Source organism: Miscanthus floridulus, chromosome 18, assembly GCF_019320115.1.
Source record: "Miscanthus floridulus cultivar M001 chromosome 18, ASM1932011v1, whole genome shotgun sequence".
In the NCBI taxonomy this organism is placed as follows: domain Eukaryota; kingdom Viridiplantae; phylum Streptophyta; class Magnoliopsida; order Poales; family Poaceae; genus Miscanthus; species Miscanthus floridulus.
In genome coordinates this window covers 52909664-52921707 of record NC_089597.1, presented here as the reverse complement: position 1 = coordinate 52921707, position 12044 = coordinate 52909664, and the positions used below count along the sequence as shown (strand labels likewise).

The 12044-nt window shown below is 43.6% G+C and overlaps 2 protein-coding genes across 2 annotated transcripts; both read left to right on the top strand.

Annotated features, from left to right (window-relative positions):
* Nucleotides 1-2943: 2943 nt before the first annotated feature.
* On the top strand, nucleotides 2944-6663 carry LOC136521535 (large ribosomal subunit protein mL46-like). Its single transcript, XM_066515282.1, has 6 exons — nucleotides 2944-3256; nucleotides 3357-3422; nucleotides 4492-4566; nucleotides 5467-5596; nucleotides 5748-5867; nucleotides 6080-6663. Exons 1-6 carry the CDS (start codon nucleotides 3054-3056, stop codon nucleotides 6227-6229), a joined length of 744 nt encoding a protein of 247 aa, XP_066371379.1. The 5' UTR covers nucleotides 2944-3053; the 3' UTR covers nucleotides 6230-6663.
* On the top strand, nucleotides 6493-11495 carry LOC136521534 (uncharacterized membrane protein At3g27390-like). The gene is made up of 11 exons (XM_066515281.1): nucleotides 6493-6620; nucleotides 6724-7131; nucleotides 7284-7392; nucleotides 7517-7709; nucleotides 7800-7936; nucleotides 9524-9812; nucleotides 9889-9995; nucleotides 10134-10302; nucleotides 10417-10612; nucleotides 10734-10974; nucleotides 11075-11495. Exons 2-11 carry the CDS (start codon nucleotides 7038-7040, stop codon nucleotides 11304-11306), a joined length of 1767 nt encoding a protein of 588 aa, XP_066371378.1. The 5' UTR covers nucleotides 6493-6620; nucleotides 6724-7037; the 3' UTR covers nucleotides 11307-11495.
* Nucleotides 11496-12044: the final 549 nt, after the last annotated feature.

Sequence of the window (12044 nt, the reverse complement as noted above, 5' to 3'; positions counted from 1 at the left end):
ATCGCCTTGTAGGTGTGTAGTATCCCGAGGTTTTGGAAAGCCTTGTGAGACGGCTCTAAGTATTCCAACATCTAGAGCTTCTAGATACGCCTCCATGCGGATTTTCCAATATGGAAAATCATCCCCCTCAAAGGTAGGAGGAGGTCCATCCCCGTGAGACATCTTTCTCTAGGCGGTTAAGCCTAAAAACGTGAGCACGAGGCTCCGATACCAATTGAAAGGATCAAGATGCCCAAGAGGGAGGTGAATTGGGCTAATTCGAAATTTCTTTGCAATAATTAAATCATACGGTTAGCCCAATTAACCCCTTGTGCTTAGAAAGTGTTTTTATTGATCTACCGCACAAAAGTTTAGCAACCTATGTTCCAATTTTACTCTAATATGGCAATTCTATGAATGTAAATGACAAGAATTGAATTGCTCAAAGTAAATGCACAAAGTAAAGAGAGAAGGAGGAATGCGGCGATGTTTTGGCGAGGTATCAGAGAGTCGCCACTCCCCACTAGTCCTCGTTGGAGCACCCGCGTAAGGATGTAACTCCTTCTTGATCCGCGCAAGGATCAAGTGCTCTCTACGGGTTGATTCTTTGACGCTCCGTCGCGGAGAATCACCCACAACTGCTCACAACTTGAGTTGGGTCATCCACAAGCTCCGTCGGATGATCACCAAACTCCCAATCACCACCAAGCCATCTAGGTGATGGCGATCACCAAGAGTAACAAGCACAAACTCTCACTTGACCATGACAAGCCTAATGAGAAGGGTGGATGCACACTTTGCTACTCTTGCTTTCACTAATGAGGGCTCTTTTTGGGATTCTCAAATCTCAATTACCTCACTAGGACCTTGCTCTTCTTGGCACTCTCAAAGGTGTTTCTCAGCTGTTGGAATGAGCAAAAGTGCCCCTACACATGAATAGAGGAAGTATTTATAACCATGGCTGAAAAATAAACCATTATGTGTCTCTGCGGGGTGACCGGATGCTTCGGTCAGTTCTCCCCGAACTCCAGTGTTTAAGTTGTGACCGGACGCTGTCCAACACTGACCGAACACGTCCGGTCGTGATTTTCCCTCTCTGGAACCTTACTGGAGTCGACCGGACGTTGGGACTCAGCGTCCGGTCACTTCACCTCTCAGCGCCCGGTCGCACCAGACGATTTTACCTTGATCAAATGAACTGACCGGACTCTGCGCCAGCGTCCGGTCACCCCGGAGCCAGCGTCCGGTCAGTATTTGATCCTCCATTCACTTCCAACTCTCGATCATATGTGAATGCAGTTTGCTCCATTGGATCTAAGGGTTTTTTAGGAGCTACCTAGTGCTAGATTTAGCAAAGTGTGCACCACACCTAACTCACTAGACTCACCTAGGTCAAGCTACCCGTCCATACCCCCCTTAATACCCCCCTTAATAGTACGGCCAAAGGAAAAACAAAGTCCTAAACTACTTTAAGTGTCTCTTCCACTCCAATCGATACTTAAAACTAGTCCATCCTTAACCCTGTCGTCCATCATTTGAAAACCAAAACGATTTCCATCATAGGGGCATGACCACCATGATAGTCCAATCGATCTCCATTACCATGACCTAATTTAATTGCCTCTGCAAAACACACGTTAGTCATAGTAATCACGTATTGTCATTAATCACCGAAACCCAACTAGGGGCCTATATGCTTTCATGGTCCATCAAGCCAAGCCTTGTCTTGATCTTCTCTACCTTAGTCACATGACTCCATGTCATGTCTCATATGCAATGAGCTCCTTTATCACATGTGTGAGCTTTGCAACATCTCCGAGCCATTTTCACCACCATGACATATGTTACTCACACACATGTACCTGTGGACAAATTTCCTGTGTATCTCACATCAAACACAATTAGTCTATCTAGGTTGTCACTCAATTACCAAAACCAAACAAGGACCTTTCACAGGCACATGCACAACAGTATTTAGTTGTGCAGGAGTGCGCTTGCACCCACACTATAGGCCACTGCCCAAGCGTTGCATCTGTTGTGCAGTCTCCCAGTGATACCCACACCGCCCAATCTCACTACAAGGTCACCCCCTGGCCACCGCGCCCCATCGTCGTAGGGCAACTGCACCACCGCCGCCGACGACCTGAGCCGCGTCGCCGTTGGAGCACCCTCCGAAGAGCAGGATCCCAATTGCCGAAGCACATGCACGCGCTGGAGCAAGATCCCGAGCTCAGGATGCACCCTCGCCGCAGAAGCAGGATCCCCGCCGAGACAGGCCAGGAAGGCGAAACACCATGTCATCGACCTCGACCTCCCACGCCGCTCTCCCTCTACGAGATGCTGCACGTCGGAGCAAAATCCTGAGCTTGGGCCGCACCCTTGCCGTTGTAACAGGATCCAACCTGCGGCAGGCCTGGGCGGGCTGCACCCTTGAGCTCTGGGAGATCTCCTCATGGCCTGCTTCCATGGTTGCTTCCACCGCAGGGAGAGGGAGGGAGATCACACGTGAGGGAGAGATGACGTCGGTGAGTAAGAGGGGATGCAAGAGACAAAGGCGTATGGTTGAGGATGGAGAAGGGGTAGCGTTACCCATCTCTGAGAATCGGTGACCATATACATGTTATGCAACCGAACGAACACAATCAGTTTGCATTCCAACAACTAGTGCATGTAACCAAACGAAGTTTCAAGGTGTGCAAAGAGCAAAACGTAGACAACCAAACACCGGTTAAAAGCATAAGGCTATGCTGGATTGGATATCCAATGCTAGACTCTTATGCAGGCTATCATAGTGCGAGTAATCAATCAGACACTAACTGTATATATATGCATGTAAAAAATTACTATAGGTGCCTATGATTGCTTGATGGTTCATCGCTACTGATTTTCCCCAGGAAATCAGAAAAAGGGAAACAATGAAGCAAAGAGAGTGGGAGCGCATTGTTGGGGGCTCCGGCCCGTAGAGACAAGGCCCACGAGGCTACGGTTTAGGCAGTCCTTCGCCTTCTTCCCAGCTCCCTCCTCACACCGTTGCGGCGCGGCACCACCCCCGAACCCGACCGCCGCCCCCCACCATGTTGTCCCGATTGCCGGCGACGGTGAGCCTTCTTCGCCGGTCTCTCCGGGAACCGCGCGGCTTCAGCTCCTCCGCCTCCTCTGTGCTGGCTTCATCTAAGGAAAAGGCCGACGGGAAGCTCGTGGCGTCGGTGCTGTTCGAGCGCCTCCCCATCGTCATCCCCAAGATTCATCCCGTTGTCTACGCCTTCCAAGAATTCTCGTACGGCAGATCCGCTCATCCAGTTCGCTCTACCCTTATATGATCTTGCTTCGTTATGCTTATTTGGTTTTGCGTGGCTTTGGTTCGTTTCTCTGTTTAGATTTCGGTGGAGGCAGCAGTACAGACGGCAATACCCCGAAGAGGTCCTTGGCAAGGCCGACGCGAGGTGATGCCCCTCCCTCTCCCTTGTGTCCCTTGTGTCATAGACTTATGTTTTCCTAATTCACTGCCCCTATTCCTGGTTGTTCTGATTTTGCAGTGAGGGTAGGGTAACAAATTCAACTTTAAAATGGGATGGGATGAGTGCATTTTCGTTGTGCATAAGCACAAACAACCCTTCCAAAATTGCCAGAAGAGAGAAAAATAGTATGCTTTTGTGGTGCATTAGTACAGGGTCTTGATTAGTATTTAGAAAAAAGACATAGGCGGTGCTTTCCAAATAGTAAGTCGTTTTGGCTTTTTCAGACACATTGCTTTTGCTATATATCTAGACATAATGTATATGTAGGTACAAGCTATGCACCTAGAAAAGCCAGAACAACTTACAATTTAGAATATATGGAGGGAGTAATGGAGTATTACATATACTTTGCAACTATCTTACTGAGTGTTTTGGCAATTATCAATAAAATGCAAATGTATTAGAATGGAGGGAGTGGGAGTGGAAATGGGAGTGTGTGATGCTCTGTGTACAAGCCCTATGTTTATGTTTGAATTAGCTTATTATGCATTTTTTAGACCATATGTTATGTTTGAATTTGCATTTGGAATTGTGGATTTAAAATGATGTTGAATTTTGTGTGTTAGAAACATAATAATTTATCCTATAATCCTGAAACTGATATTGGGGCAGCCCTAATACCACGACCTTATTGGTAGTGGCAGACGAATGATTCTACTCTACTAAAATAGGACCAAAACGTAAAAAGGTACCCATGTTGGGTCACACTTAGAGAAATTGCAAAAAGACTCATGATAGATGATAGACATACTTGAGCTCTATACTTAAATGTAGAACAGACTAGATTGGGACTTGATTAAAAAAACGAAGTGATAAATAAACTTAGACATGTCTTCATTATGTGAATCAGGCCACTACATGTTTTATTATAAGCTATGACTCCTCTCTGACTCTGATACATGGGAGTTTTACTATGGCCTTCTCAGTTTTATCCCTTTGAGTGACCCTTTTTTATTTGGGTGTGAAAAATATCCTAACTCTTTTCTTTCTGTAGGGGTAAGGGTGATTATCATATTGATTATGTCCCTGCTCCAAGGATTACCGAGGCTGACAAAACAAATGACCGGAAGTAAGTTTTGCACCTCCATGTCTTTCTATATGGTTCTTCTGGGCAGAGATTGGCATGCCTTAAGGTTATTGTTTGTATCCATACACTCAGGTGTCCGTGTCTTGCATGTCTCTAATTACTATGATAACTAGCTGAACTGCAGATGTGATTGTGCAATGAAATTACATTTGTCTGTGCAATGCCTCTAATTAAAATATAGCTTCCATTTGTGAGGCAACCATAATACCAAAAATATCATTGAATACGCGTTGCAATTTGGTCATGAAATAATCATAGGTCTCTATTTTTCTTTCGATTTGTGGTAGAATTTCTTGTATTTATCCAATGATATGGAATATGGATTGTGGAGGGAGTTTCTACCCCTGAAAGCTATGGATTTCTCCCATTCTTTAGCAATTCATTGGTGCTTCCCTGTTCTACTTCTTACAGTGGTACACACATTATAATTGATTTTGATTTACAATCTTCAAACATGTGTATTGCTTTAGTTGTACTTGGCTAGTTGCCCATCATGACCTGTGCTACAGCAACTTTTATAGCTCCATATGATTCAAAGTACAAGCTGTCGAAGTCTTAAGCTACTTTTGTTTTGAGGGCAAGTAATGCAGATCACAACAGGCTATTCACGATCGCTACAATGTGTCTGCTCTTGTGAGAAGCTGAAATAGGAGAGCATCATTGGATGGGTTCATAGCTAAAACATTCATTGATGTTATTCTCTGTGTCTGCTCAAAGATGACTTGAATAGACATGATGAGGATTTGTTTTTTCAACTTGCAAGTGTGGCACCATAGAATTGCGCTGAAAGTTGAATATATTTTATGAATTAGTTCCATGGCATTTCTTAGCTTTTAAGTACTGCGCTGTCCAATCCCCTACTGAACCATTGTTTTTATGTAGGTCTTTACAACGAGCTCTTGATAATAAACTTTATCTCCTGCTGTATGGCAACGCTTATGGGGCTCCGGATGGAAAGCCTGTATGGCATTTTCCTGAAAAAGTATACGAAAATGAAGAAACTATGCGACTGGTATGCAGTTCTGCAATTTTACAAATGAAAAACTATCAATTAATTTTTTATGTAGTCTTCTTTCAGTTTCTTTTGCCTACATCACATCCTTAAAAGCACAACTGATTTGAAGAAGTTATATGTGGTTTCTATATACTGGATTCTGTTTCAGTGTGCCGAGGCTGCATTAAAATCTGTTCTTGGGGGACTTGACCATACATACTTTGTTGGCAATGCTCCAATGGCTCATATGGCAGTTGAACAAACGGATTCAAGTGCTTCACCATTCAAGGTGCCTAATTCATTTGACCAATTGATGAAAGCTCTTTGCAATACATTGTAGTTCCTTGCGTGTTGTAAGGAAATTAGTTCACTAATATCCTTGCCATGTTTCCTCATCGCTTGTCAGCACTGGCTTTTGCTTTTCTGTTTAGGCTTTGTATGCTAGGAAGATCTGTTCGTTGGCAATTCTCTGTATCATTAATCCTGTTATGCTTTTCGCAGCGTTTCTTTTTCAAGTCACAAGTGGTTGGCACAACGAAATACCATATTGGAAAATGCAAGGACTTTGCGTGGGTGACCAAAGACGAGCTGCTGGAGTATTTTCCTGAGAACAAGGATTTCTTCAACAAGATGATCATCCACATTAGATAGCTCTGTAATCAGGCCTGGGCTATTACCATTTTGTTTCTTGACTGGTGGACAAGTTTAGCGCCACTATTTTATCGTCACGAGCTGCATTGGCAGGAAACCACCAGTGCGGGCAGTTGATGACACATGGCCATTTTGCCTCTCTTTCCTTGGGCTGATCATGTATCAATGTTTGTCACTATGACATTGCTGTAGCATGTAGTCCTCTCCTAGCTGCTGTATGTTCACATGACGTGTTATCAGTTTGTTGTCCATGGGGAAAAAATAATTAGCATGGTGACATTTGATTCCCCTGCTTTGTAATCCTTCATCCTGGTCAATGTTTGTGGAATCTGTAGCTCTGGACCCGGCACTTGGGGAATTCTGGCAACGCTCCTGATAGCATTTCATTCAGGTTATTCTGCATCCTGAATAAAAAATCAAGTATGTTCTTCTGATGTGTTAGAAGGTCATGATTTCCCCCCTCTAATCCATAGTGATGCCATGCACATCTCTAGGGAGTGGGCCCACACCGTCGTGTATACGGCGTGGCCCGTGGCTCATGCAGACCAACACGTGGCGAGTCCCAAAGCACACCGCCTCTGATTCTCACATGCCGATGAACACCTTCGTCTTGCAGGCGTCCAACTCTCTTTTCTCTTCTCCTGTTCTTCCCGCTGCTGCTAGCCTGTTACAGAGGCTTCCGGCTTCGCTGCCAGGGCAGGGCAGGGCACAACAAGAAGACTACACATACGAGCAGCAGAGTTGTGAGCTCGTGATACTGACCTGCGAGGCGAGGCGATTGGTTAGGACCTAGGCCTCGCTCTGATCCATGCAGGTCCCTGCGGGTTTCCTCGTCAAGCTCTGGAGCTTCGTGTCCTTCGTGCCCTTCTTCATCCTCCTCCTGCTCCTGGGATCCATCAAAGGTAACAGCAGCAGCACAGATTGGCCACGGCTTTTATTTATGAATTGTTTCTGTGTGGATGATTTCATTTGTAGTATTGTGCTCAGTGTTAACGATTGTCCATGTCATGTGTGGTTCAGGCAGATGCAAATGATTCGCTCTTCTTTTCTGCAGCTGTCCTAGTCGGTCCGGTTACGGCTTCCATCGTATTCTTTGGGAGCTCTGCGGTTATTATTGGTCTCTGGCCTGCGCATTTCATCTGGACATACTACTGTGTTCTTAAGTACGGTAACTTCCTCTACATTGGCAAGTTTTGTGTGATTTCCTTGCCTCTCATCTGTATCCTGATTAATTAAATGAATGTGATATCAATGATGTGATCATTTCTGTTAGTTCTGGTTTTGCAGAACCGAAAGGATCGGGGTGGAGTTGAAGATTCTTATTGGAACACTGTTACCATTACCGCTGCTTCTCTTGCCCGGGCTTGCTATTGTTGGGAGTCTTCTGGGTGGTATAGGCTATGGAGTTTTTGTACCTCTTATGGCGACCTTTGAGGCTGTTGGCGAGGGTGTCACTGACAAGCTCACTCATTGTTTTATGGTATGGTTGTGCCTTTTAGGTTCAGATTCTTTCCTTTGATCGGGTAAGAGTCTGTGTAATAGTTCTATTGACACCATCTCATTGCTGTAGGATGTAACTGTAAGCACAATAGCTGGAGCTTGCACGGTTGTCCGTGATGTCACCAATTTCTGCTTCCACTCGTACTTCTCTTTCATGGATGATCTTATTGAGAAAATGGGGGACGATGAAGCCCCTCTTGACATCAAGTATGTTTTGAACTTACATTTTCCCTCTCCCAGTAATCAAGACCAACTATTGAGCATATTACATCTTTTTTCAGAACCAATGCTAATCATGCATATATCTTCAACCGATATTGAACTTCAAAACATACACCTTAATAAGCATACTTATACTTCCTCAGATCATAAATATAAGTCCATTTAGGTTTGTCCTAAGTCAATCTATTTCTTTTTGAAAGGACGGGAAGAACTTTATTGTAGTTTTATTATAAGAAGAGAATTGACCCAGTTTGTAAGGACCCTAAAACCTTACAAGAAACAAACACCTACCCTGCTCAGGAGGGAGCAGAACACCACTGATCACTGGAGTAACACTCCCCGCCAACTACTACTCAACAACTTGCTCAGAATTGACTACTAAAACATGACTAAAAAACAACTAAAGCAGCAAAACTTTTGAGAAGAGATGACCCCACAACAGCTCTAGAGCAACAACGTGTATCATTAATAGCCCAACATACTGAAAACGACCCAGGGGAAAAAAAACAGAAAACCTTCATCCTGGTCAATGTTTCGGACCAAAGATATTTCAGGAGGGACCATGTAATGGGGATATTGGGGCCTTGTGCAAACTGATGTTTACCTCTCCAGGCCACGCATGTCATCACATAGCAGCAACCAGGGTTCTTCTGACCAGATCACTAGGGTCTATTGGCCTTACACTATGACAGATCCTTATAGTCAGTTCCACGGCCTTGGATGCTCTTCCCTTTTTTTTTGAACGGTGCATTCATGTTCAACCAAAATCATTAATGCTTCCATCTTCATCTTGGAAGAGGGCTGTTTGAAATGCTGTGCAAAATGATTGAACAGATCAGAACCCATATTCTTGGAGAAAGGTGACAATTCACCTAATCTCTTTTATTAGAGAATTCTTGTGCCCACTGGATAGTATCTTTGCCTTAAGTTGGCTTTTATCAGCTAGCTGACTACTCTTTTGTTGATTACTTTGTGTTCCCTGTGGGTGATGCAGCTAGTAATGGTACTGATAGTGTAGTTGTGATGCTAACGAGGAATTGATCTTATCCTTGTATATCTCAAAAAAATCACTCGTTGTAGCAGTACAGCTGGATTTAGTGCCGTCAGATTGCATCACCGATACAGTTGCTGCATTGGTGGTGATGTTGTCAATCTGCATTTCCACTTCAGCTGCCAGTGAAGGGCTGTAAACCAGACTGTGTAGCTGTTTGTTCAATGCTTAGTTCATGGTCTTCCACTGAAGCAGGCTTAGGGTTCACAAAGCCAGCCGGGTGCTGGTGCATTGGTGTGCACATTAACTTCTGTGACAAGTGGTTCCTTCGCCACCATGGTGTACAGAACATCATCCATTAGTCTCCAAGGATGGTGTAGGCCAAACCCTTTTTCGTCTTAACTAAAAGTATATTGTATTAAATGAAACAATTATATGCATTATAAAGTTTTTTCATTAAGAATCTAGTAATCTCAATATTTTGTTGCCAATCTACATAAATTTTGGACATTTATGACCGGAGGAAAGATCAAATCATGTGTGCAGTTTTGTTACTAACATTATACGGTGCTTTGATGTAGGTTGTCTTATCTACCACGAAGCATGCTCATTGCCTTTATCGCTGTTCCAGTGGATGTGCTGATGATAAGTGCAGTGGCTTTGTGGAAAAGCCCCTGCATGTTGTTGAAAGGATGGCAAAGGTTATGTGAGGATCTAGTTAGAAGGGAAGGGCCATTTTTAGAAACTGTATGTGTGCCTTTTGCTGGTTTGGCCATTATACTATGGCCACTTGCTGTGATTGGGGGGTTACTAGCTTCATTTTTCAGCAGCTTCTTTTTCGGTTTTCGTGCAGGACTGATTGCTTATCAGGTCTAGTATTTTCTCTGATGAAACAAGAATACACATGAAGTAAGCTGTACTCATATGCTTTTACAATTATGCACAGGAGGCTTCTTTCCAAATGGGACTTGCATATATGATTTCAGCAGTAGCAATGTTTGATGAATACACCAATGATTTGCTTTACCTGAGAGAAGGATCATGCCTCCCAAGGTATGTTTCGATGTATATTTCATATTTCCATTACATTTAGCAGTTACCTTCTACAATTTGTTTATCACTTGCATGCCATTTCTTCCATGTGCATAGATTATTTATTCAATTTGTCAGTAAGCCACTTTTGACAGACAGGCCGAAATATCGGAAAGCAGATGTCAGGAAGTGTGAAACTGGCAAGGAAGAGCACAAGCTTACGACTGAACCTGAAGAGAGGCAACAAAATGGCCATCATAAGCATAGAAGGGTGTTGCATCCATCAAAGACATTATTGCAAACAGTCCAGCGACTAAGACCGATTCAAGTATGCAAATCTCTCTTAATCATGCCTCTCTCTTAATCATGCCTGATCTATATCTCTGTTCTAGCAACTAAGATTTAATATCCTCTCCTTTTTTTTCACTTATAAACTCCATAGATATGGGATTGGTTCTTCCGTTCCTGTGAGCTCAATGGAAGGATATTACTGAGTGAGGGCCTGATAACTGCCGAAGATATGGAGGAATATATCACCAAAGGAAAATGCAAGAAGTTAGGCATTAAATTACCTACCTGGTGTCTCTTTCAGTGTCTGTTACGATCTGCAAATTCTGATTCGGACGGTTTACTCATATGTACGATTCTGTACCCAACATGTGAACGAATGTCCACTTCAAAACCTAACAATATGATTCAGTGTGCACTGTCCCTGTTTCATCTTTTTGTTTCACCAACATAGCTCGTATGTTCATGTAGCTCATAATGTCGAAGTGACAAACTTCAACTGGCCTAAAGACAGAGTATTTGACTGGTTGCTCGGGCCACTTCTGGTCATCAAGGATCAAATGACGAAACTGGAGATCACTGAAGACGAGGAGATGTGCTTGAGGAAGCTGATCATGACAAACAAGAACGAGAAGCCATCTGACTGGGACGATTCCGGTTTCCCCTCAGACGACAATATAAAGAGGGGTCAGCTGCAGGCGATAATCAGAAGGTACGACCGTACAAGCGCACCCTTATTTCCACATGCTATACTTTCAACAATAAATAAACCTGAAGCAACTCCAAGTAACAAACCCATCTATTCATAATAGGTTGCAAGGGATTGTGGCCAACATGTCCCGAGTACCGAGTTTCAGGAGGCGCTTCATCAACCTGGTGAAGGCAATGTATCTAGAGGCGATCGAAGCAGGAGCTATCGACGGATCGTGTGACATCAAACGCGAAGTTAAGGTGGATGTTGGTACTGAAAGATTCGGTGACAGAGGTGCGGAAGATATTGCCGGTTCATCAACTCAACCTCAATCGAACATTGACGTGGTGTGATAGTGTACTAGTGTAGTGTGCACAAGATATTTTGAACACTCCTCAGCCTCACTCCCGTGAGCCTTTATTTAGGATCGCTGTATCTCTCTAGTATATACGGTTTATCGTGGAAAGAAACTTGTTAATGGCATGTTTAAGGGATCAAGGATTCAAGGCACGAACTCTGTGGGACGTGGTTGATGTAGTTTATTTGTATTAGGGCAGTCCCAATGCTATTAATTTCCATAGACACTACCTATAGAAATTATGGTCCGATAGTTTGTACAGAACAATTTTTTATCCAATCACAAACATTCTCTCTACATTCTCTACCAATCACATCTCTTTATGTCTTGGTTCTTGTGTAGACATGGTTTCTAACTTAGACCCGGTGTCTATGATTTTTGCTCTCTCTCTTCAATAACTACCTTGCCACATCAGCAAAACGCTTAGGTGGCAGTACAATTAATGTCCATAGAAACTATAATGGTTTCTGCATTGGGAGCGCCCTTATGGTCTCCAATAACAGTTCTCCTATTCACTCTTGCCGGGGTCATTTCCGCACCTCATTTATCATTTATAAAACTTATTAACTCTCAAGTATAAGGGCCTTTAGAAAAAACTCCCAAGCAAACGATGGTTTCAAAAAAGGGCCGACACTTGTCTTTGTTTCACGATGGTGGCTTTGTACTTTAGGCCCTATTTGTTTTAGCTTCTTGGGTTTCAAAAGCCAAAAAGCTTCCACGAGTCAAAAGCTAA

Excerpts from the sequence above, each read along its gene's own strand:
- LOC136521535 (XM_066515282.1), top strand. The coding sequence starts at position 3,054 with ATGTTGTCCCGATTGCCGGCGACGGTGAGCCTTCTTCGCCGGTCTCTC. Across the intron at positions 3,423-4,491 it reads CTTGGCAAGGCCGACGCGAG|GGGTAAGGGTGATTATCATA; the intron begins GTGATGCCCCTC and ends TTCTTTCTGTAG. Across the intron at positions 5,597-5,747 it reads ATGAAGAAACTATGCGACTG|TGTGCCGAGGCTGCATTAAA; the intron begins GTATGCAGTTCT and ends ATTCTGTTTCAG.
- LOC136521534 (XM_066515281.1), top strand. The coding sequence starts at position 7,038 with ATGCAGGTCCCTGCGGGTTTCCTCGTCAAGCTCTGGAGCTTCGTGTCC. Across the intron at positions 7,710-7,799 it reads AGCTCACTCATTGTTTTATG|GATGTAACTGTAAGCACAAT; the intron begins GTATGGTTGTGC and ends TCATTGCTGTAG. Across the intron at positions 10,975-11,074 it reads CTGCAGGCGATAATCAGAAG|GTTGCAAGGGATTGTGGCCA; the intron begins GTACGACCGTAC and ends TATTCATAATAG.